The 22109-nt window shown below is 41.3% G+C and overlaps 1 protein-coding gene across 2 annotated transcripts; it reads right to left on the reverse strand.

The window, feature by feature from the left end:
- Window positions 1–8547: 8547 nt before the first annotated feature.
- Window positions 8548–17563, reverse strand: RAB29 (RAB29, member RAS oncogene family). Of its 2 annotated transcripts, XM_027564290.1 has the most exons (6): window positions 17353–17562; window positions 16922–17171; window positions 14858–14929; window positions 13504–13685; window positions 13092–13213; window positions 8548–12815 (listed from the first exon to the last, which is right to left on the reverse strand). In XM_027564290.1, exons 2-6 carry the CDS (start codon window positions 17043–17045, stop codon window positions 12704–12706), a joined length of 612 nt encoding a protein of 203 aa, XP_027420091.1. In that variant the 5' UTR covers window positions 17046–17171; window positions 17353–17562; the 3' UTR covers window positions 8548–12703. The 2 variants fall into 2 exon arrangements, with proteins under 2 accessions (XP_027420091.1, XP_027420092.1); XM_027564291.1 differs by lacking the exon at window positions 14858–14929 and having other exon boundaries at window positions 17353–17563.
- Window positions 17564–22109: the final 4546 nt, after the last annotated feature.

Genomic DNA, 22109 nt, shown 5'->3' on the forward strand with positions numbered 1-22109 from the left:
TCTCTTTAACAAGTGGTGCTGGGAAAACTGCTCAACTACTTGTAAAAGAATGAAACTAGAACACTTTCTAACACCATACACAAAAATAAACTCAAAATGGATTAAAGATCTAAATGTAAGACCAGAAACTATAAAACTCCTAGAGGAAAACATAGGCAAAACACTCTCTGACGTAAATCATAGCAGGATCCTCTATGACCCACCTCCCAGAGTTATGGGAATAAAAGCAAAAATAAACCGCTGCTGCTGCTGCTAAGTCGTTTCAGTCATGTCCGACTCTGTACGACCCCACAGACAGCAGCCCACCAGGCTCCCCTGTCCCTAGGATTCTCCAGGCAAGAATATTGGAGTGGGTTGCCATTTCCTCCTCCAATGCATGAAAGTGAAAGTGAAGTCACTCAGTCATGTCCGATTCTTAGCGACCCCATGGACTGCAGCCCTCCAGGCTCCTCTGTCCATGGGATTGTCCAGGCAAGAGTACTGGTGTAGGGTGCCATTACCTTCTCTGAAAAATAAACTAATGGGACCTAATTAAACTTAAAAGCTTTTGCACAACGAAGGAAACTATAAGCAAGATGAAAAGACAGCCTTCAGAATGGGAGAAAATAACAGCAAATGAAGCAACTGACAGTTAATCTCAAAAATATACAAGCAACTCCTGCAGCTCAATTCCAGAAATATAAGGGACCCAATCAAAAAATGGGCCAAAGAACTAAATAGACATTAGTCCAAAGAAGACATACAGATGGCTAACAAACACATGAAAAGATGCTCAAGATCACTCATTATCAGAGAAATGCAAATCAAAACCACAATGAGGTACCATTTCACACCGGTCAGAATGGCTGCTATCAAAAAGTCTACAAACAATAAATGCTGGAGAGGGTGCAGAGAAAAAGGAACGCTTTTACACTGTTGGTGGGAATACAAACTAGTACAGCCACTACGGAGAACAGTGTGGAGATTCCTTAAAAACCTGGAAATAGAACTGCCGTATGACCCAGCAATCCCACTGCTGGGCATACACACTGAGGAAACCAGAATTGAAAGAGACACATGTACCCCAATGTTCATCATAGCACTGTTTACAATAGCTAGGGCATGGAAGCAACCTAGATGTCCATCGGCAGATGAATGGATAAGAAAGCTGTGGTACATTTACACAATGGAATATCACTCAGCTATTAAAAAGAATGCATTTGAATCAGTTCTGAGGTGGATGAAACCGGAGCCTATTATACAGAGTGAAAAGAAAGTCGGAAAGAAAAACACCAATACAGTATATTAATACATATATATGGAATTTAGAAAGATGGTAATGATGACCCTATATGAGAGACAGCAAAAGAGACGCAGATGTAAAGAATAGACTTTTGGACTCTGTGGAGAAGGTGAGGGTGGGATGATTTGAAAGAATAGCATTGAAACATGTATATTATCATATATGAAACAGATCACCAGTCCAGATTCGATGCACGAGACAGGGTGCTCAGGGCTGGTGCACTGGGATGACCCTGAGGGGTGGGATGGGGAGGGAGGTGGGAAGGGAGGGTCAGGATGGGGAACACATGTACACCCATGGCTGATTCATGTGAATGTATGGCAAAAACCACCACAGTATTGTAAAGTAATTGGCCTCCAATTAAAATAAAAAATTAAAAAAGAAACTATGTAAGGCTGTATGCTACACCAACCATAACAGAATGACAAATGTTCTTTCTTAAATACGTCAATTAAAGATTCCACATTTTCCATTAAAAGAAAAATAAAGATAGACACTGCTTCTACTGTCTACAGGAGCTCAGAAAGGGACCTGTCTTTGAAGACCCTGCCAGGAAATTAAAGAAAGATTCTCCAGAGTTGTTTTCTTTTTCCTTCTTCTTCTTTTAAAAAATCTTTTACCTCCAACCTGCTGACTCTCTGTCCCATCACAACACTCATAATAAAGGGTGAAATAGAGGAGCTGTGTATTTAGTAAGTCTTTTTGTAACCCCAGTGGCCAAAAACCTTCTTGGAGATAGGTTCATGGTTAAGAAGGATGCTTCCTTGCCTCAGGTCATAGCCAGAAAAAGAATGGGCCAAAGTCAATTTAAACTTTCTAATTCATTTTCTCAAGTGTACATTTCTTATTTTCTCAAGTGTATATTTCTTCTGCTCCAGACTTCCATCTTCCTTTCTATTCCTAAGAATGTTAAGAGCTGGGGCTTCCTTGGTGACTAAATGGTAAAGAATCCACCTACCAGTGCAGGAGACATGGATTCAATCCCTGGTCTGGAAAAATCCCACATACCATGGAACAACTAAGCCTGTGCGCCACTACTGCTAAGCCTGTGCTCTAGAACCCGGGGAACCACACACTGCAGCTACTGAAACCCTTGCGCTCTAGAGCCATGTGCCACAACAAGAGCAATGAAAAGCCTGCACACAACAAGGAAGAGCACCCCCCACTTGCCGCGACTAGAGAAAAGCCCACGAAGCAAGGAAGACCCAAAACAGCCAAAAATAAATAAAAGAATATTAAGAGCTTAGTTTAGGTGGGTTTCTGTTACTAAGACAAATAGGATGTACAACTTGACATCAGATTGAAGGAAAAAACCCCAACACTAACACTTGCTGTTTTGCTTAACAACAGTAAAATCCATAGAAAACTTGCACTTGTAACATGAAAGATAACACAGCCTTGTCCATCCAAACTGCCAGCAAACACTGTTAAGTGAACATTGCTGAACGGGGAAGCCCCAAAGTATAACAAAAAGAGCACTGAACTTGTGATGAAGAATACTGGCCCTGAGCACTGCGGTTTACTACCTAGGTGATCTTCAGCAAATTTTAAATTCTTGTGCCTCTGCTTCTTCATCCGTAAAATGGGGATAATTATGTTGGTCCTTCCCTCCTTCATGAGATTGGTATAACAATAGTAACAAAAGGAGCTCCCTTGTGAAAGCAGGTTGAACACTATGAAGCACTGTAGGAGGTAGAATGGATTACACTGTCTTCACTGAAGAGAAAAAACCAAATCCAACAGCTGGTTTATGCCTCCACTGGAACATAACAATCCTTGGGAGGAGAGTAAAGAAAAAGTGCCCACAGCTACACATGCAGAAAAGGTGACAGAAGTGATGACAGTCATCTTTTACCTCCATGAATGTCCAAAGAGGTATGTCCATACTTTGACCACCTGATGTGAAGAGCCAACTCATTGGAAAAGACCCTGATGCTGGAAAAGATTGAAAGCAAAAGGAGGAGAGGGCGGCAGAGGATGAGACGGTTAGATAGTATCACCAACTCAATGGACATGAATTTGAGCAAACTCCTGGAGATAGTGGAGGACAGGGAAACCTGGCGTGCTGCAGTCCATTAGGTCGCAAAGAGCTGGACATGACTTAGTGACTGAACAACAATAACATGTCCAAGGTGCTATCGCTCATTCTCTACTATCTCCTAACCATTCCTAGGAGTACTGTATTCTGACCACACCCAGTACAGACATGATTCTACCAACTGCTGCCAGCCTCTCTGCCTCCAATGAATTCCAGGATATTGGAGTTCCAGTCCAGTATCCTGACTGCCTAACAGACATTTCCACTTGAATACCCACAAGCTCAGTTCATCTATGGAGAAGGCAATGGCACCCCACTCCAGTACTCTTGCCTGGAGGATCCCATGGATGGAGGAGCCTGGTAGGCTGTAGTCCATGGGGTCACTAAGGGCGATTTCACTGTCACTTTTCACTTTCATGTATTGGAGAAGGAAATGGCAACCCACTCCAGTGTTCTTGCCTAGAGAATCCTAGGGACGGGGGAGCCTGATGGGCTGCCGTCTATGGGGTCACACAGAGTCGGACGCGACTGAAGTGACTTAGCAGCAGTTCATCTATGCCAAACAAATTATCTCCCCTACCCACCTTCCTTTCCTGACTCCTCATTTCTTTCAGCAGCATCTTCTTAATCGCCTGAGCTCAAATCCTTGGTGCTGCTGACTCCACCCCAACCCTTCACTGTTTGTCTTCAACACGGAAACCTCTTGATTCTTTCTTCATTGCATTTCTCAAATTCACTATTCACTTGCCATGTCTATTGTCACCATTCATGCTTAAATTACTGCAACAGCTTCTCTTCCCTTTTTGGAACGTGTGGTAGATACAACAGACAATACTATCTTCCTGAAGTACAGCACTCATGGCATTCCTATAAATAAAATTTCAATATGTCCTTACGGTTCTCATAATAAAGTCTGAATGCTTTATACTAACACTTAAGCTGTTGCCAGAGTTTCTCAGGCACAAGTCTAATATTATTCTACTTTAAATCTCTCCATGAACTGGGGAAAATATTTACAATATGTATGAGATACAGTTAATATCCTTAATATACAATGAGCTTTTACAAAAGCACTAAAAAAAAAAACAGACATCGGATACAAATAGGTGACTAACATAAGAAATAAAAATGACAATTACATTTAATCATAACCAAATTTTTTTTTTTTTTTTTTTAATGCCGGAGTCCAGCTCCAGCAGACAGGGAATCAGCCTGAAGAGATGAGCAGTGTCGGTGGAGAATGATGCAGCCTCTGATTCAAGGTGCGGGACTGCATGTTTATTTCAAGCTTCAGGTTCTCTTTTATACTTTGACAAAAGCATTAGGTCAAAGGTTTGACATTTTCAGTTCCCCCTCACCCAGATTTATTATCTCATTGTTGCCCTTCAAACAGAGTTCCTGCTTCAGCGATTCTCTCAGAATTGTGTTTACTTGTGATTACATTGTAACTCATGCTTATGTCTGGGCTGCATACCACATTCCTCAGTTTATTTCTTATCTTTGTAAATCCTGCTTGCCCCTAGTATCCTAAGCTCACCATCTCCTAAAAAGGCTTCTAGCTATTAATAACTCTAAAATTCCTAATCCCTACAAGCTATAGTAAAATATGCTAACACTACAACATTCCTTAAGCTTTTAGCTTCTAACTATTCTTAACTATTCCTAAACCCTAAACTCAGCAAACTTTCTTTGCCACAAACATATCCCTCACAAACAGGTCTCAGGTAACAATCCTTCCCATGGCCTCAAGCTGTGGCCTAACTGCTCATCCTGGAATGTTCTTTGTAAAGATCCTTGAACAAATGTCAATGGTTAACTTTATGGATTATTCTCTGGGCACAACTGCAGAAGGCTTTGTGCCTTCTCATGCTCCTCTCAAGAACAATAAGCACCTTAACATTCTTTCCAGCCAACTCAACTGAAGAAAGGAAAGAACAAGTCAGAATCACAAGACCTAACTCTTTCATCCTGGGACTGTGCCTGTGGGACAAGGAGAGGGGGTTGGGGCCGTGCCTCCATTTTGTCAGCAATGCCTAATGCAGCTCTTGACATTTTTACATTTCACTACTTAAATTGGTAAACATTGAAAACAGTCTTGTTAAGGATATGGATAAACTGGCTCCTCATATCCTACTGGTGGGAGTATATAATGGGGCCAACATTTTGGAGGGAAATTTGGCACTATATTTAAAGTATGTATACCCTTTGACTTACTTCTGCTGCTACTGCTGCTAAGTCGCTTCAGTCGTGTCCGACTCTGTGCGACCCCATAGACGTCAGCCCACCAGGCTCTCCTGTCCCTGGGATTCTCCAGGCAAGAATACTGGAGTGGGTTGCCATTTCCTTCTCCAATGCATGAAAGTGAAAAGTGAAAGTGAAGTTGCTCAGTCGTGTCCGACTCTTAGCGACCTCATGGACCGCAGCCTACCAGACTCTTCCATCCATGGGATTTTCCAGGAAAGAGTACTGGAGTGGGGTGCTATTGCCTTCTCCATGACTTACTTCTAGGAGTTCATAAAGAAGGTTTCACACAAGTCTATAAATTTATAGAGAGATTCTGTGGCACTATTTGTAGAGAGGAAAAAGAAATAATCCAAACATCCATTAATAGATAACTGGTCAAGTAATGGCAACCCACTCTAGTATTCTTGGCTGGAGAATCTCATGGATAGAGGAGCCTGGTGGGCTACATTCCATGGGGTCACAAAGAGTCAGACACGACTGAGCAACTTCACTTCACTTCAAGTAAATTATAATACATCCATACAATCCTATGCAGCAAGTAAAAGGAATGAGGTAGAACTGTGTATTCTTACAAGGGGAGATATCCAAGGTACATTAAAAAAGAAAAAAAGGAAGTTTCAGGAAGCCGTGTATAATTTTGTTTTGTTTTTAGGAGAAAGAGTTGTACAGTTGGGACTGCATATGCAGAGAAAATCCTGGAGGAATATTCATACTCTTAAGTTGTCTTTCAGAGGTCAAATTACAAAAGAATTCTATTTCCTTCTAAAAAATATATTATGTGAATTATAACAATAATGTTCTTGGCCCTACTACCAGCTAGTCGTGTGACTCCAGACAAGTTCCTTAACCCACTACTCCTCAGTTCTATGACCTAATCTCTGGAACCTGTGAATATGGGAAGGGGAACTAGATTGCTAATCAGCTGATCTTAATATAAAATTAACCTGGATTATCTGAGCGGGCCCAGTGTAATCACAAGGGTCCTTAAAAGTCAAAGAGAGGGACAAGAAATGTCAGAGTGATAAACTGACTTGACGGACCTTTGCTGGCTCTGAAGATGGAAGAAGGGGACCATGAGCCCAGGAATGTGCGTGGCCTCCAGAAGCCAGAAAAGGTAAGAAAATGATTCTTCCCTAGAGTCTCTAGAAAGGAATGCAGTCCTGCCAACAACTTGATTGTAGTCCAATGCAACCTATTCTGGATCTCTGACCTCCAGAATTATAAAATAATACATTTCTGTTGTTTTAAGCCATTTAAAAAATTAATAATGTTTATGTATTCTTCAACTGTAAAAAAAATGCGGTTCTCCAACAAAATGAAGTTCAGATGCCTCAGCATAGCCTATAGAGAGAGCTCTTCCTGATTTACGCTATCTCCAATCTCATTTTCCCACAGTCCCCTGCTCTCCTCCATCCATCCTGTCTCTACCCCAGCCCCCACAACAGCTCCAGGTCTAACACCCATCTACTGTTCTTACAGCAAGCTCTGATGTTTAGTGAATGCCCCCATGCCTTTATTTGCTTTATTCTGTCTAAGAATGCATTTCTTCTTGTAGTCCTCCAGTTGGAGTGCCTCTTCCATGAGGTTTTTCCTTACCTCCTTCCTTGTCCTGCATCACTACAAGAAGTAGACTCCCTGCAGTGAGATGCAATTCTTTTACATGCCTGGCTCTCTTCTGGACTGCCCTTCCTAGACAGAAAGCATTTCTTCCCCAGGTCTTATCCCACAATTATAACGGTAGGTGTACCACTTAATTAGTGACCTATATAATCTCCATGGTCTTTCTAACCTTATTTCCCACTGCTCTAGAACATGACACCTTTGGTCTACTGGTTACTACTCAAACCTGCATAAAAACTCTAAGCCCCCTTTCTTCCCAGCCTGAAATCCCATCCCACCTCTTTCTCGATTGGTATCCATCTCGTGTCCTACTTCCCTTTAAGAAATCTTTCTTGACTGCCTTCCATGAACTTCTATGGCATAGATCTTTATATCCTCCACAACTCCTACTGTAATACTGGATACATAAAAAGTATGCAATGAAAACTGACTTAAGTGTGAATACAAGTACATGAAAAAGTCCGCACATGAAAAAAATGGACTGAACATAAATTTATCAAAATGTAAACAGAGGTTTTGTTTGGGTTGTGGGACATTTTCCTTAAGGAGCAGATTTAAAATTGTTATAGAAGTACTCAAAAACCTGTACACCCATTTAATAAATTACTCTTTATGTGGGAAAACATCAAGGATGCCACCACCAAAACAGACACATACAAAACAGGAGGCAGTTTATTTAGTTAAAGGAGCTCCTGAAGTTAACACAGCTAAAGGTTAAAAATGAGTTTGCCACTCTCTAGCTGTCTAACCTTGAGCAGAGTCTTAATTTTTGTGCCTTAAGTGTCTACATATATAGAATCTTGGGATCATTGTGAAAATAAAAATAATCCATGTGACCTGTTTAGACAAATATGTACTTGGCTTATAGAAACATTCAGATGTTAGCTACTGGCAACCACAGTTGAAAATGCAATGGCTGTTAATACCTCTGTACTTGCATATATAAAATAAACAACAAGGTCTTACTGTATAGTACAGGAAACTATTCAGTGTCTTGTGATAAACTATAATGGAAAAGAATAACTTTTTAAAATTTCTGTATTTGCAAACAATAAAGCCGATGTTCAAAATTAAATGACAGTCACTGCATTTGGGTGACATTATCTTAGTCACTGGAACTTGTCAAACATCCCAGGACATATCTGTGCTGCGTGCTATTCAAACAGCACTAAACTTGGCCCCAAGTGTAATTACACACGTCTCTGAACACGATCTCAAAGTCTATCTAATACAAACTAAATTTCCAACCCCAAAAGGGCCAGTTCTGTTTCTCTAAATGTCTGGTCTCATATTCTATTAATAAAATAGGTTTTTCAGGTCAAATGCTTCCCAGAAACCTAAATGATAGAATGGAGATGGGGAATTTGAAGATTTGCAGTTACGTCTTGGCTTTATTACAGATTCAAATGGCTGTCTTCCATTAGTCAAATCTTGAGATAATTTTCCCCTCAAATATAAAATAAGAACTGTTTACTTTCTTATTTCCAGGGTAGCATAAGAAACATGCACAACTCACAAATCTGAGGGAAGAGTTTATGCAAAGTCAGATATTGGTATCTAGTACTACTGGACTGCTCTTCTCATGTCATGATAAATAATAAAATGTCTATCTTATTTTCTTCCTTTCGTATCTGCTTTTCCTTTTTACTCCCATTATATGTAGGTTAGTTCCTAATCAGTTAAGTGTAAACCAAGTTGAGTGTGAAGAAAGTTATCAAAACAGCACCATTACATAGAAAAGTACTATTAAGTGCAAGTAATGGTTAGGTTTGTGTGTCAGTTTGACTGGAACATGGGTTTACCCAGATATTTGGTTAACCATTATTCTGTGTGTTTCTGTGAGGGTGTTTTGGGATGAGATTAACACTTACATTGGTAGATGCCATAAGGCAGATTGCTTTCTCTAATATAGGTAGGCCTCATCCAATCAGTTGAAGACCTGAACAGAACAAAAGGCTGACTCCCTATCCTGAGTAGCAGAGAATTCTGTCTGATGGCCTCTGAACAGGAACATCAGCTCTTCCAGTCTGCCAGTCTGGGGACTTGAACTGTGGCATCAGCTCCACAGGTTTCAGGCTTGCCAGCCTCCATAATCACACGAGACAAATTCTTATAATATATCCCTTTACATATATAAACACACATATTCATATACATATATGCATACATATCTGTATCTTATTAGTTCTATTTCCCTGGAGAAACCTAAAGCAGAGCAATACCATTTTTATACTAAAACTCTGCAGATAAAACTGAACAGAATTCAGATTATGCTTGAAGGCCGAAGAGAAGGCATGGTTTTTCTAACAACAAAGATTATGCGTAGATATATTCTCAAGTCAAAAATACATGTAGAGTTCTTTCCAGTGCACATTTTTGAGTGGCTTTCTACCTATTGCACTTTGCAGCATGGGGGGTATCTGCCTTTAATAAATGAGTCATGTACACAGCTGGGGCCTCTTCCTATACATAGTGAACCAAGGGAGTGAAGGAGAAAAGGGCACTGAAGTGTATTTCCTTCAGCAATCTAATCACTGGATTGTACAGAATATCTATCATGGAAATTTTTACATCTGCTAAGCTTGGCCACTGCCTACAAAAGGATAAAAGGCAGGAAGAGCCTTCTGTTAGATGGGACAGTGTTCTGGGGACAGAATACAGACCAGCTAAGGAAAAGAGTTAAATCTGGAGATAAGGGGGGAAATGAGGAACCCAAATAGTCCTCAGCTATTGTTAAATGAGTAAGAGAAATCATCTTAGAGCAACTCTGGCTCATTATAGCACAGAAGAGTAAACCATCACTTACTGTTGAGGGGCCTTCCGTGACCTGTGGTTCCTTTCCCAGCTTGTTTGATCACTCAGCTATTCTGTTCAAAGTAGCAAGCCAAGGCAGTCACAATTCCACAGCTCTGTTCTCAGCCCTTCCTTGCATCTCTTAGAACACTCTGCAGGGAATGCCTATGTTTTCTTCTTGGCCACAGACTAGCTGGATGAGTGAAGGGGCATCTTATCTCAAATATGGAAATTTCTCTAGGGAAGGGCTACAACGATATCCATGTTCCAAATAGTTTTACCCAAGAAGTAGCATCCAAATGATAAGATCTAATTATTTTTAATATAATCACATTTCTAATCACGTAAATATTTTTTTTATTCTTCTTTATCTTAATTACTTTCTCTTTTCTTTACAGATAGGGATATGGAGAGGAATTATATTTCACTTTCTTCTTTAATTGGTTTCAGGGCCATAATGTTCACCAGTTGGGAGAGAAAATCCAGAAGGGCTGGCAGGCCAGCCTCTAGCAATGCTTGAAAAGGCAGAAATATCCTGAGTCAGCCAGTGGGAAAAGAAAGCATATTAAATTTTTTAAAAAATGGTCACATTTCCAAGCAGTATTTGAGAAGTTACATCAAGTACTGAATTGGAACAAGGCAACTGATACTAGTAAATTAACAGATAAACAGAGTAACATTTACCTTCATTTTAAAGAAGGTATTTTAAAAAGTCTCCATTTCCATAATACTCTTATCAGTATAAAATAACACTTTAACAAACAAATTGAAGGTCAGTAACTACCATGAATACAACACTTATTTCCCATTTATTTGTGATTTTGCCGGGGTTCAAATCAGTGAATAAAAATCAATTTTCTTTTCACAGAGAACTTGTTCTTCCACTATTATTTTCAGAATCATTGTAATAAAAACTCTACCTGGAATGGGTAATACAGAAGAGAACTTGAAGGTCTAAAAAGACTGTGCAAAATTTATAACAACTGGCATTAAAAACAAACCACCAAAGGCTCTGATAGCTGGCTTCTGATCTCTTAGGAGGGTGGTTTTCAGTCTGCACGCGTGCGTGCTAAGTCACTTAAGTCATGTCAGACTCTGTGCAACCCTATGGACTGTAGCCCATCAGGCTCCTCTGTCCATGAGATTCTCTAAGCAAGAATACTGGAGTGGGTTGCCATTTTCTCCTCTAGGGGTTCTTCCTGACCCAGGGATCCAACCCTCATCTCTTATGTCTAGAGCACTGGCAGGCGGGTTCTTTGACTCTTAGTGCCACCTGGGAAGCCCCAGTCTGGTGTGTGTCAAAATCACCTAGAGAACTAACGGAGCCTACAGAAGCCCAGGAACCTTTCACTGGGAAGGCCTGGATCTCTGCATTTTTATCACATTCTCCAGCTGTGGTTTCCAAACTGGCCTGATCAGAATTGCCTGGGAAGTTTTGAAAACAACAACAATGAATCCCCAGGTTTCACTCCTGGACATTTTGATTTAGTAGGTTAGACTGGGAAACACAAATCTTAAAACATTTTATTTTAAAATCTTTAAACAAACTTTCTAGGTGGTTTTGATCATATGTGGGAACCACAGACTTAGAACACTTATTTAGCTAAGTGTCTCTCACAGAGCTCTTAAGTCTGAGCTCACTAAGAATATTCACAACTGTAGGTAGGTTATAAATCACCATCCTGTGAGAATTTAATAAATTAAACTGTCTAGAAGTGATTGGATACTAAAAACTCTATCCAATTTAGCACTTAAATTACCTAATGATTTTCTGTCTATCTACTTTCCACCCCCAGGCAAAGGTCTATATATAATATTTATTTCCTATGACTGTTAAGTGCTAGCCACAAAAGTGCTCATAAGCAAGTTGTGCCACAGGATTTTGTTCTGTTAACCTCTCCCTCTTCTTCCACTCAGACTACCAGAGCTTTGAGGAACAGACCTATTTTAGGGCACCATGGCCAATTGATGTCACTTGCAGCATTATGCAGCAAGACATCAACCCAGAAACCTGCAAACCTGGTCCCCAGCCCACTGGGGAAAAGATACTAGAAAACATTAACGTGAGAATTAATTTCTTTGGAGAAAGAAATGCTCTCACCAAAGAGTTCATTTAAAAGCTTGGCTATTCTTAAAGCCAAGATAAGAGAAAGCTAATACAACTTTAGAATCTTTAAAAAATACAGTGACTTTTGGTTTAGGGCTTCCGGTAGCCCTAAACTCACATTATCTGGCCCCACTCCTCCTGCATCTCGGAATCAGATGTTTAATTCAAAGGCAAAACAGAAAGAATCTGAAAGCAATGGCCAACAAGGAATTTGGGAAATGAGCTTTGATCTCACTTTCCTTGTAACTGAAGTCCTATCAGACTGGGATATCAATATATATTGAACGGAAAAATACACTCAAAAGCAGGTGAGAATTATGCTTCTTGAAACACAGATGCTAATTTCTAATCCTTGCCACAAAATCAATCCCAGATCATAAACTGAGGGATGAGATGATCTTGTTTGGACAGAAGACACTGACTGGTCTCTCTAAGCCAGCAGCAAGCAAGAGGCAGAAATGCCCATGGGTCCCATGTGTCTTTTCTGAGTGATGATGGCTCTCCTTACCAGACAGTTACCAGCAGACAGGTCAAATGTACTTAGTAAAACTGTTGGATGAGCAACCAAAGGGAAGAGAAAGCTGTCCTGGAGCTGGGAGGGAAAACAAGCCAAATGCTACTAGCAGCAGGCCCAGCTGGAGGAGGGCTTGGTTTGCAGGTTGATGTAGTTCCCTTGGGTGGACAAAGACATATCTTCTCTGGAATTGCTCATCATCTTTTCAATGAGGACTCTAAAAATCAAATAAAAAATAAGCCTGAGAAACTGAATGGAGAAACAGCAGATACTGTGTTTTGTCACCAGATGGCATTCAGTAAAGCCACAAGGTTTAAATGCCTCATTATCCCCAATTATCTCAGGAGAGAAGACAGCATCCCTGGCCTTCAGAAGTCGGCATTCCATTGGCTCAATCTGTTCTTGTTTGCTCAGAAACAAGAAGGTCCAAGATACTGCAGTGAAAGATGGGTAAATCTGTATGCGTATCTCTAGAACAGCATAAGCTACTCACCTCATGGCCTCATTAATATTTTTGTTCTCCTTGACCGAGGTTTCTGTCCAACCTGTGAAACCATTCTCTTTACTGAACCGGTCAACCTGGTCTCGGCTCACTGCCCAAGGGGATAGATCACACTGGCAAAGAAAATAAATCAAAGACAACACCATAAACTTCCTGAGAATAGGAACGTTGCTCAGATACACGTGGATTTAAAATAGTTCCCCTAATGGCTAGAACAGAAGCATCAGAAATTTACAGTCAACGTTCTTGTCAAAGAAAGTTTCAACATCTCTTGAAGAGAGGTAGAGAAGATTTTGCCAGCTTGAGAAGGGCAAGTGGAAACCTAGAATCAGAGTGCATTTTAGATTCACTTACTCTCTGACCGGACTGAAGCCAGGGGCCGTTTTCCAAGCTGACCACATACCTTGTTGGCTAAGAGCAGGCAGGGCACTGGCTCTCCATTGGGCAGTGTGAGCTTGCTGTCCAGGTCTTGTTTCCATTTCTGGCTGTTGCTGAAGGTAGTGGCATTGGTAACATCAAACATAATAACACAGGCAGAGGCATCCCGATAGTAAAGTCGGGTCATAGAGGTGAAGCGCTCCTGCCCTGGGAAGTAAGACAGTTCTTGAGAAGGTGATCCTCAGAACCAGCTTGGGGACCCTCTCTGACACCCTGCCCTTTCCATCTTCATTAAAGGAAAGAGGGCAGTATGAGGAGCGGGTGAGTCCAGATTTTGAATCCAGATCATCCACTTCCAAATTCCTGCTCTGTCATTTACCACCTATGACTTTGGATAAGTCAACATTTCAGTGCTTCAGATTGCTCATCTGTAAAGTGGGGGAAAGCAGTGATTTTTTATTACAGGCTAGTTGTAAAGATTAATGAGTCAGTGAATCTAAAACGCTTAGAAAAGTGATTAGCAAATAATAAATAAGGGTTGTTGTTCAGCCGCTCAGTCGCGTTCAACTTTGTGATTCCATGGACTGCAGCATGCCAGGATTCCCTGTCTTTTACTATCTCCCAGAGTTTGCTCAAACTCATGTCCACTGACTCTATGATGCCATTCAACCATCTCATCCTCTGTCGTTCCCTTCTCCTTCTGATTTCAATCTTTCCCAGCATCAGGGTCTTTTCCAATCAGTCCACTCTTTGCATCAGATGGCCAAAAGTATTGGAGCTTCAGCTTCAGCATCAGTCCTTCCAATGAATATTTAGGGTTGATTTCCTTTACAATTGACTGGTTTGATCTCCTTGCAGTCCAAGGGACTCTCCAGAGTCTTCTCCAGTACCACAATTTGAAAGCATAAATTCTTCAGCGCTCAGCCTTCTTTATGGTCCAACTCTCACATCCATACACGACTACTGGAAAAACCATAGCTTTGACTAGACAGACCTTTGTCAGCAAAGTGATGTCTCTTCTTTTTAATACTTTGTCTAGCTATTATTATTGTCTTCTCTTCTCTTGTTTCTCACCAAGGTCAGCTGGAAACCTTAGAAAGAGCACCCTCTGCCTGCTGTGGGAGCATCCACCTATGGTCTTCATAGTTCACTACTTAACCAGCCCTTCCACCCACACAGAGACTGCTCTATATTTATTCAGGGTAAAACATTTACAGAACACATCTACAAAAGCTCTACGTCTATTCAGCTTACATATCCTCAGAGCAGTCTGATCATTCCAGCTTCAGAAAAAAAAGTTTGGTTCCACTTTTTCTCTGAAAGCTTGTTGGTTAAACCAAAATCTCTCCCCTTATTCTTGTCCCGTCTTCCCATCCTACCTGCAATATCCCACAGCTGGAGGCGCACCATCTCTGAGTCAGACCACTGGAGAACCTTCAGAGCAAAATCCACTGAAAATATATGTATAATATACTTGAATAAAGTTTACCTTTAAAAAGTCCACAAAGTCATATCAAATATGCAGATACAACCCTAGGGACACACAACTCCAATTGAATTCATTCATTCATTGTTTGTTTATTTGGTTATTTTAAGCCCTCAATGGACCACACCCGTGTATTAAATATGGGACATATAATTCACATGCATCTTCTGAAGGCATCTCTGGCTTTTACTCTCTTGTCAAACCACTTATTTGATCCTACTAATATTGACGTATCTCTTTTCAGACAGTTGGCTCAGGCTGAGAAAACTCAATTGGAGAATATTAGGTGAGAGTAATTACAAAAACAACTCCTTATCTCAGGTTAAACAGTTTTTGGAAGATTTAGGGGGCTTTCTCAGGGAAGGGATGATGAAGTAGAAGACGGAAATGAGGTAAGTGTGTTGGCCTTTGCATCTTCCACATTTAATTTCACTGTTGGTTTCTAATCCAATTGTATTATGAGAAAATCACACCCTTGGGGGAATTCTACATCCTTCATAAGGCTGTAGGAGTTATCCTGGGCAGGAATGAGATAAAGTGAAAAGGTCCCAGAGGATTCACCCCACGGGTGATGCTTAAGAGCTGTGCTAGAATCTCCTGCCACATCTGTAGATGCTGAGACTCCATGAGTTAAGGCCAAGGGGGAAGAGCTTTTGACGAAGACAGAAACAGGATAATTTCCAATGTTTGGAAATATATTTCTTCACATCTACGACAGAAATGAAAGCTAGGGGAAATTTAGAATAAACACTGAAAAAAATAGCCAGTCAATTATATTCTTTACTATAGGAAAACTAGCTGCTGCTGCTGCTGCTAAGTCGCTTCAGTCGTGTCCGACTCTGCAACCCCATGGACTGCAGCCCACCAGGCTTCTCCATCCATGGGATTTTCCAGGCAAGAGTACTGGAGTGGGGTGCCACTGCCTTCTCCGATAGGAAAACTAGAGCAATTGCTAAAAATTAGTGGGATACTTTTAAACCAAATCCGTGAATTAGGGGCCCTCATGTTACTTATTTTTTTTGTTTGTTTGAAACTTAAAACCCTTCATTTTGATGGATATTCTTAAGGAAGATGTCTTAATTGCAATGTAATTGCATGTTAATTTTAAAAAATTCCATAATGAACATTAGTGTACATTTTCAAAATTTGTATTACAAAAGTTCTTTTAATGGAGATAAATAAATGTTTGTTACTTTCCCTCTTCACCAGCTCTCCCCAGCTAAACTTTTACTTAAAAGGCATTCTTCTACTTCTGGAAAGTTGAGTCCAAAGGCCACACCTGGAAAAGAAGTGAACCCCTGGTGTCCCCTTTGTCCTTTGCCTCCCCAGTTTGAGAGAAAAAGGGGTGGGAAAATAGAAAAGTAGTATATTTTACACTGGGAATAGGTTGTCTTTAAACAATCAACGGACAAAAACCACACAGCTCATCAGCATCTGACTGAGTGTCCAAGGAGCTCTCCCAGGCAGGCATCTCCATAACAAAGCCAGGCTCCTTGAGGCCAGGTTAAACACCCGTCTGTTCCTTCAACAGCTGTCTGTAACTCTCGTGAAAGGTAGAAGAGCAGCCCCAGCTGGTACCTAACCAGGTTCTCCAGAAGGTCTCAGCGGCGTCCGCTTGTCGCAGAAATTTGCCGGTGACCGCTAGGAAGGCTGGAGGCTTGAGTTCACAGTTCCCCAGCGAAACGCAGCAACTGCTCATTTTCACACCCACCCTTCCCCATTTCCTACCGTCACACCTTTGCCTTTCTCTCTCGACACAGTCAGCTCTGACTGGGTAAACTTAACTGGAAAACCCCCCCGAGAGGCATGCACCCCAAACACCAGGGTCCCAGACAGCTCCTTCCTGGCCCGGGGAAGGACCTAAAGACGGCAAAACCCCCGGTCCCTAGCCCACTCCAGTCCGCGGCTGGTCGCAGGACCCCGGCCGCTGCCCCGACCGCCCCTCGCAGCGTCTCACCTCCCACCGTGGACTTGTAGTGTTTGCTGAAGCTGTCCTGGGAATATCGCTGCACCAGGGACGTCTTGCCCACCGCGGCGTCCCCCACCACCAGCACTTTGAACAGGTGGTCGCGGCTGCTCATGGCTAGCGGGATGGACGCTTTACGGAGGCGGGGAGTGGGGGGTTTGCTTATTTTCAGCCCTTGGTCTCCGGACCCCCGCTCAAACTGAAGTGTGGCATACCCGCCCCATGGCCCGTTAGGGCGACTCTGAAGAGAAAGCAAAAAAAAAAAAAAAAGGAAACTTTGCGCTCAACTAGACGCGCTTCCTCCCCGCGCGGCCGCAGCCTGGGCGGAGCGCAGGGCGCAGGCTCTGAGCCCCCGGCTGTTACCTTCTTCCCCCTGCCCGCCCGGCCGCCGAGAAAAGGGGCGAGGCACCACGATGCCTTACCCGCCCAGACTTCCCCGGAGCTGCTCCAGCGGGCGACGGAACACAGCCAGCTTATTTCACCTCACGGTGGGGAGGAGATGGGGGCCATCCCCTAACTGCACAGACCAAATTCGGGGGGAAAGAGAGGCGTACGCCTAGCCTCCCCCGGATCCCGGACCGCCTCAGGTGGCGCGGTCCCCTCGCCTGCCTCCGCGTGTCACGTGCAGCGTCGCTTGGCGCACTACACTTCCCAGCGTACCTTGCGGCGAAGGCTACTTGCCGAGCGCAGCGACTCGCCCGCATGGCTTCCTGGAAGTGTAGTTTATGCGCTATTTTTTTTTTTTTTTTTAAATACACTTAGTTTCAAACTCCTTCAATGGTTTGGAATCTTATTTTTAAATAATTCTGGAATAGAAAACATCCTTCAGAAAGCGGTTTGTCCGACATGATCTAACCTTCCTAAATCTGTCCCCACATACATGTCTCATCTTTAATAAAAGTTTCATGGAGCTAAGATTAAAAAAATTATTCCATAGATTCCACATATTATTTCCACTAATAAAAGCTCAAGCCTCATTCCTCATGCTTCAAGTCCATTTCCTATTCTTCCAAATGGATAGATAGACATACCCACCCCAGAAGACCTCAAACTAGTCAAATTCAGGGACAGGTTAAAAGACCGACTCAGGAAATCCCATGTCGTTAAATGTTAGTTATTAATATTTAATAACTTGCTACTGCAGTAAAGACAGAAAATAACAGACGGCTCCTCATTCTCACTTGCATAATCTTCAGTCACACTACACCGCTCACATCATTTGAGTTGGAAGCTGATTGAAGTACACTGCCAGTCTTCCTCCATTTGTTTTTGCTGTTGCATCTAGTATTTATTGTTTGTAGGTTTTGTGGTGATAGCCATTCTGACCAGTATGAAGTGATATCTCATTGTAGTTTTCATTTGCATTTCTCTAATCATTAGTGATATTGAGCATTTTTCATGTGCTTGTTGGCCATCTTTATGTTTTCTCTGGAGAAATGGCCATTTTCTGATTGGACTGTTTGTTTTGCTATCAAGCTGCGTGAGCTGCTTGTATATTTTGGAGACTGATCCTTTGTCAGTTACTTCATTTGCAAATATTTTATTCCATTCTGAGGGCTGTCTTTTCATCTTGTTTATGGTTTCCTTTGCTGTGCAAAAGCTTTTAAGTTCAATTAGGTCTTGGCACCCCACTCCAGTACTCTTGCCTGGAAAATCCCATGGATGGAGGAGCCTGGTGGGCTGCAGTCCATGGGGTCGCTAAGAGTCAGACACGACTGAGCGACTTCACTTTCACTTTTCACTTTCATGCATTGGAGAAGAACATGCCAATCCACTCCAGTGTTCTTGCCTGGAGAATCCCAGGGACAGGGGAGCCTGGTGGGCTGCCGTCTCTGGGATTGCACAGAGTCGGACACGACTGAAGCGACTTAGCAGTAGCAGCAGCAGGTCCCATTTGTTTATTTTTGTTTTTATTCTCATTACTCTAGGAGATGTGTCAAAAAAAGATCTTGCTGTAATTTATGTCAAAGAGTGTTCTGTGTTTTCCTGTAAGAGTTTTATAGTCTGGCCTTACATTTAGATCTTTACTCCATTCTGAGTTTATATTTGTGTTTGGTATTAAGGGGTGTTCTAATTTCATTCCTTGAGGCTGTCTTTACTCCACTGTGTATTCTGGCCTCCTTTGTCATACATTAGGTGACCATAAGTGGGTGTGTGTATCTCTGAGTTTCTGTCCTGCTCCACTGATTTATACTTCTGTTTCTATGCGGGTACCGTACTGTCTTGAAGGTCATCTACAGACTGTCATCTGTAGAATAGCCTTAAATCAGGGAGCCTGCTTTCTCCAGCTCTGTTTTTTTTTTTTTTTTCTTAAGATTGCTTTTGTTATTTAGTGTCTTTTGTGCTTCCATACAAATTGTAAAATGTTTTGTTCTAGTTCTGTGAAAAATGCTGTTGGTAATTTGATAGGGATTGCATTGAATCTGTAGATTGCTTTGGATGATCATTTTCACAATATTGATTCTTCCAATCCAAGAATATGGTGCATCTCTCCATCTATTTGTGCCATCATTGATTTCTTTCATTAGTGTCATAGTTTTCTTCATACAGGTCTTTTACCTCGTAAGTTTTTAACCTAGGTTTATTCCTAGGTATTTTATTATTTTTGTTGCAGTGGTGAATGGAATAGTTTCCTTAATTTCTCTTTCTGATCTTTCATTGTTAGTGTATAAGAATACAAGAGATTTTTGCGTATTGACTTTGTATCCTGTGATTTTACTAAATTCATTGATTAGCTCCAGTAGTTTTCTGGTGGCATCTTTAGGATTTTCTATGTTTAGTATCATGTCATCTGCAAACAGTGACAATTTTACTTCTTTGCCAATTTGGATTCCTATTATCTCTTCTTCTCTGACTGGCCATGCTAGGACATCTAAGACTATGTTGAATAATAGTGGTGAGAGTAGGCACCCTTGTCTTGTTCCTGATCTTAGAGGAAATGATTTTGGTTTTTCACCATTGCATACACAATTTTTAAAATTTCATATTTTGATGGACATATAAGTTGCTACTGTATCTTGGCTATTGTAAATGGCGCTGCGATGAACATAGGAGTACTAACATCTTTTTGAGATCTTGAGTTCAATTCTGTTGGATAAATTTCCAGAAGTGGGATCATTGGATCATATGATAGTTCTATTTTTAATTTTTTGAGGAAGCTCCATGCTGTTTTCCATAATGGCTGCAGCATTTACATTCCTACCAACAGTGTGCAAGGGTTTCCGTTTTTCCGCATCCTCACTAACACCTGTCATTTCTCTCTCTTTTTTTTAAAAAAATAATAGCCATCCTGACAAATGCAAAGTGATACTTCACTGTGGTTTTAATTTGTATTTCCCTAATAATTAGAGTTATTGATCACTTTTTCATATATATAGTTTTTGCCATCTGTATGTCTTCTTTGGAGAAAAATCTATTAACTCCTTAGCCAATTTAAAAAATATGTTGTTAAGTTTTTGTTTTTGTTAGTAGCATTTCCAGACTTTTTTGCTTTTCTTTTTTACATTTTTATTGAAGTCAAGTTGATTCACAGTGTTGTGTTAGTTTTAGGTATACAGCAGAGTGAATCGGTTATATACACACATATATCCACTCTTTTTTAGACTCTTTTCCCATATAAACCATTGCAGAGTATTGAGGAGAGTTTCCTGTGCTATACAGTAAGCTCTTATTAACTATCTATTTTATGTACAGTAGAGTGTATATGGACCTTGAGCATTATTCATATTTCCTCTTACACACATTGCTCTGTAGCCCCTCTCTTTTAAGATTTTTAAAATTTATTTTTAACTGGAGAGTAATTGCCTTGCAATGTTGTGTTGGTTCCTGCCGTACAACAACTCGAATTAGCCGTAATTATATATTATATTCCTTCCCTCTTGAACCTCCTCCCCCTTCCCATCCCCGTTCTCTAGTTTATAACTGCAGCAGGCTGGGCTCCCTGTGTTATACAGTGGCTTCCCACTAGCTATCTATTTTACACATGGCAGTGTAGCCCCTCCATTTTAAAAAATCAGTCACCACATCCTATTGATCCTTCCTTCAAAGACATTTCTTCCACTCATCCTTTACATTTTGTATCCAGTGCTGCTTTCATTACTCACTCCTGGGTCATCTTCAAAAATGTGTTTATTGGTCTCTCTGATTTTAGTTTTTAAAATTTTCAATGCATCCTATACAGCCAGCCAGGTTGATTTTTCTAAAACCTTATTCAATGCAGTCACTCAGTTGTGTCTGACTCTTTGTGACCCCATGGACTGCAGCATGCCAGGTGTCCCTGCCCATCACCAACTCCCAGATCTTGCTCAAACTCATGTCCATTGAGTCAGTGATGGCATCCAACCATCTCATCCTCTGTTGTCCCCTTCTCCTCCTGCCCTCAGTCAGGGTCTTTTCCCGTGAGTCAGTTCTTTGCATCAGGTGGCCAAAGTATAGGAACTTCAGCTTCAGCATCAGTCCTTTCAGTGAATATTCAGGGTTGATTTCCTTTAGGATTGACTGGTTTAATCTCCTTGCAGTCCAAGGAACTCTCAAGAATCTTCTACAACACCACAGTTCAAAAGCATCAATTCGTGGGCACTCAGCTTTCTTTATGGTCCAACTCTCACAGCCATACATGACCACTGGAAAAACCATAGCTTTGACTAGATGGACCTTTGTTGGCAAAGTAATGTCTCTGCTTTTTTAATATGCTTTCTAGGTTGGTCACAGTTTTTCTTCCAAGGAGCTTTTAATTTCATGGCATCTGCAGTGATTTTGGAGCCCCAAGAAAATAAAGTCTGTCACTGTTTCCATTGTTTCTCCATCTATTTACCGTGATGGGACCGGGTGCCATGATCTTTGTTTTTTGAATGTTGAGTTTTAAGCCAACTTTTTCACTCTCCTCTTTCACTTTCATCAAGAGGCTTTTTAGTTCTTCTTCACTTTCTGCCATAAGGGTGGTGTCATCTGCATGTCTAAAGTTATTGATATTTTTCCCAGCAATCTTGACTGCAGTTTGTGCTTCTTCCAGCCCAGCATTTTGCATGATGTACTCTGCACAGAAGTTAAATAAGCAGGATGACAGTATACAGTCTTGATGTACTCCTTTCTCAATTTTGAACCAGTCCGTTGTTCCATGTCCAGTTCTAACTGTGCTTCTTGACCTGCATACAGATTTCTCAGGAGGCAGGTGAGGTGG

This window comes from Bos indicus x Bos taurus, chromosome 16, assembly GCF_003369695.1.
Source record: "Bos indicus x Bos taurus breed Angus x Brahman F1 hybrid chromosome 16, Bos_hybrid_MaternalHap_v2.0, whole genome shotgun sequence".
NCBI classification, from domain to species: Eukaryota; Metazoa; Chordata; class Mammalia; order Artiodactyla; family Bovidae; genus Bos; species Bos indicus x Bos taurus.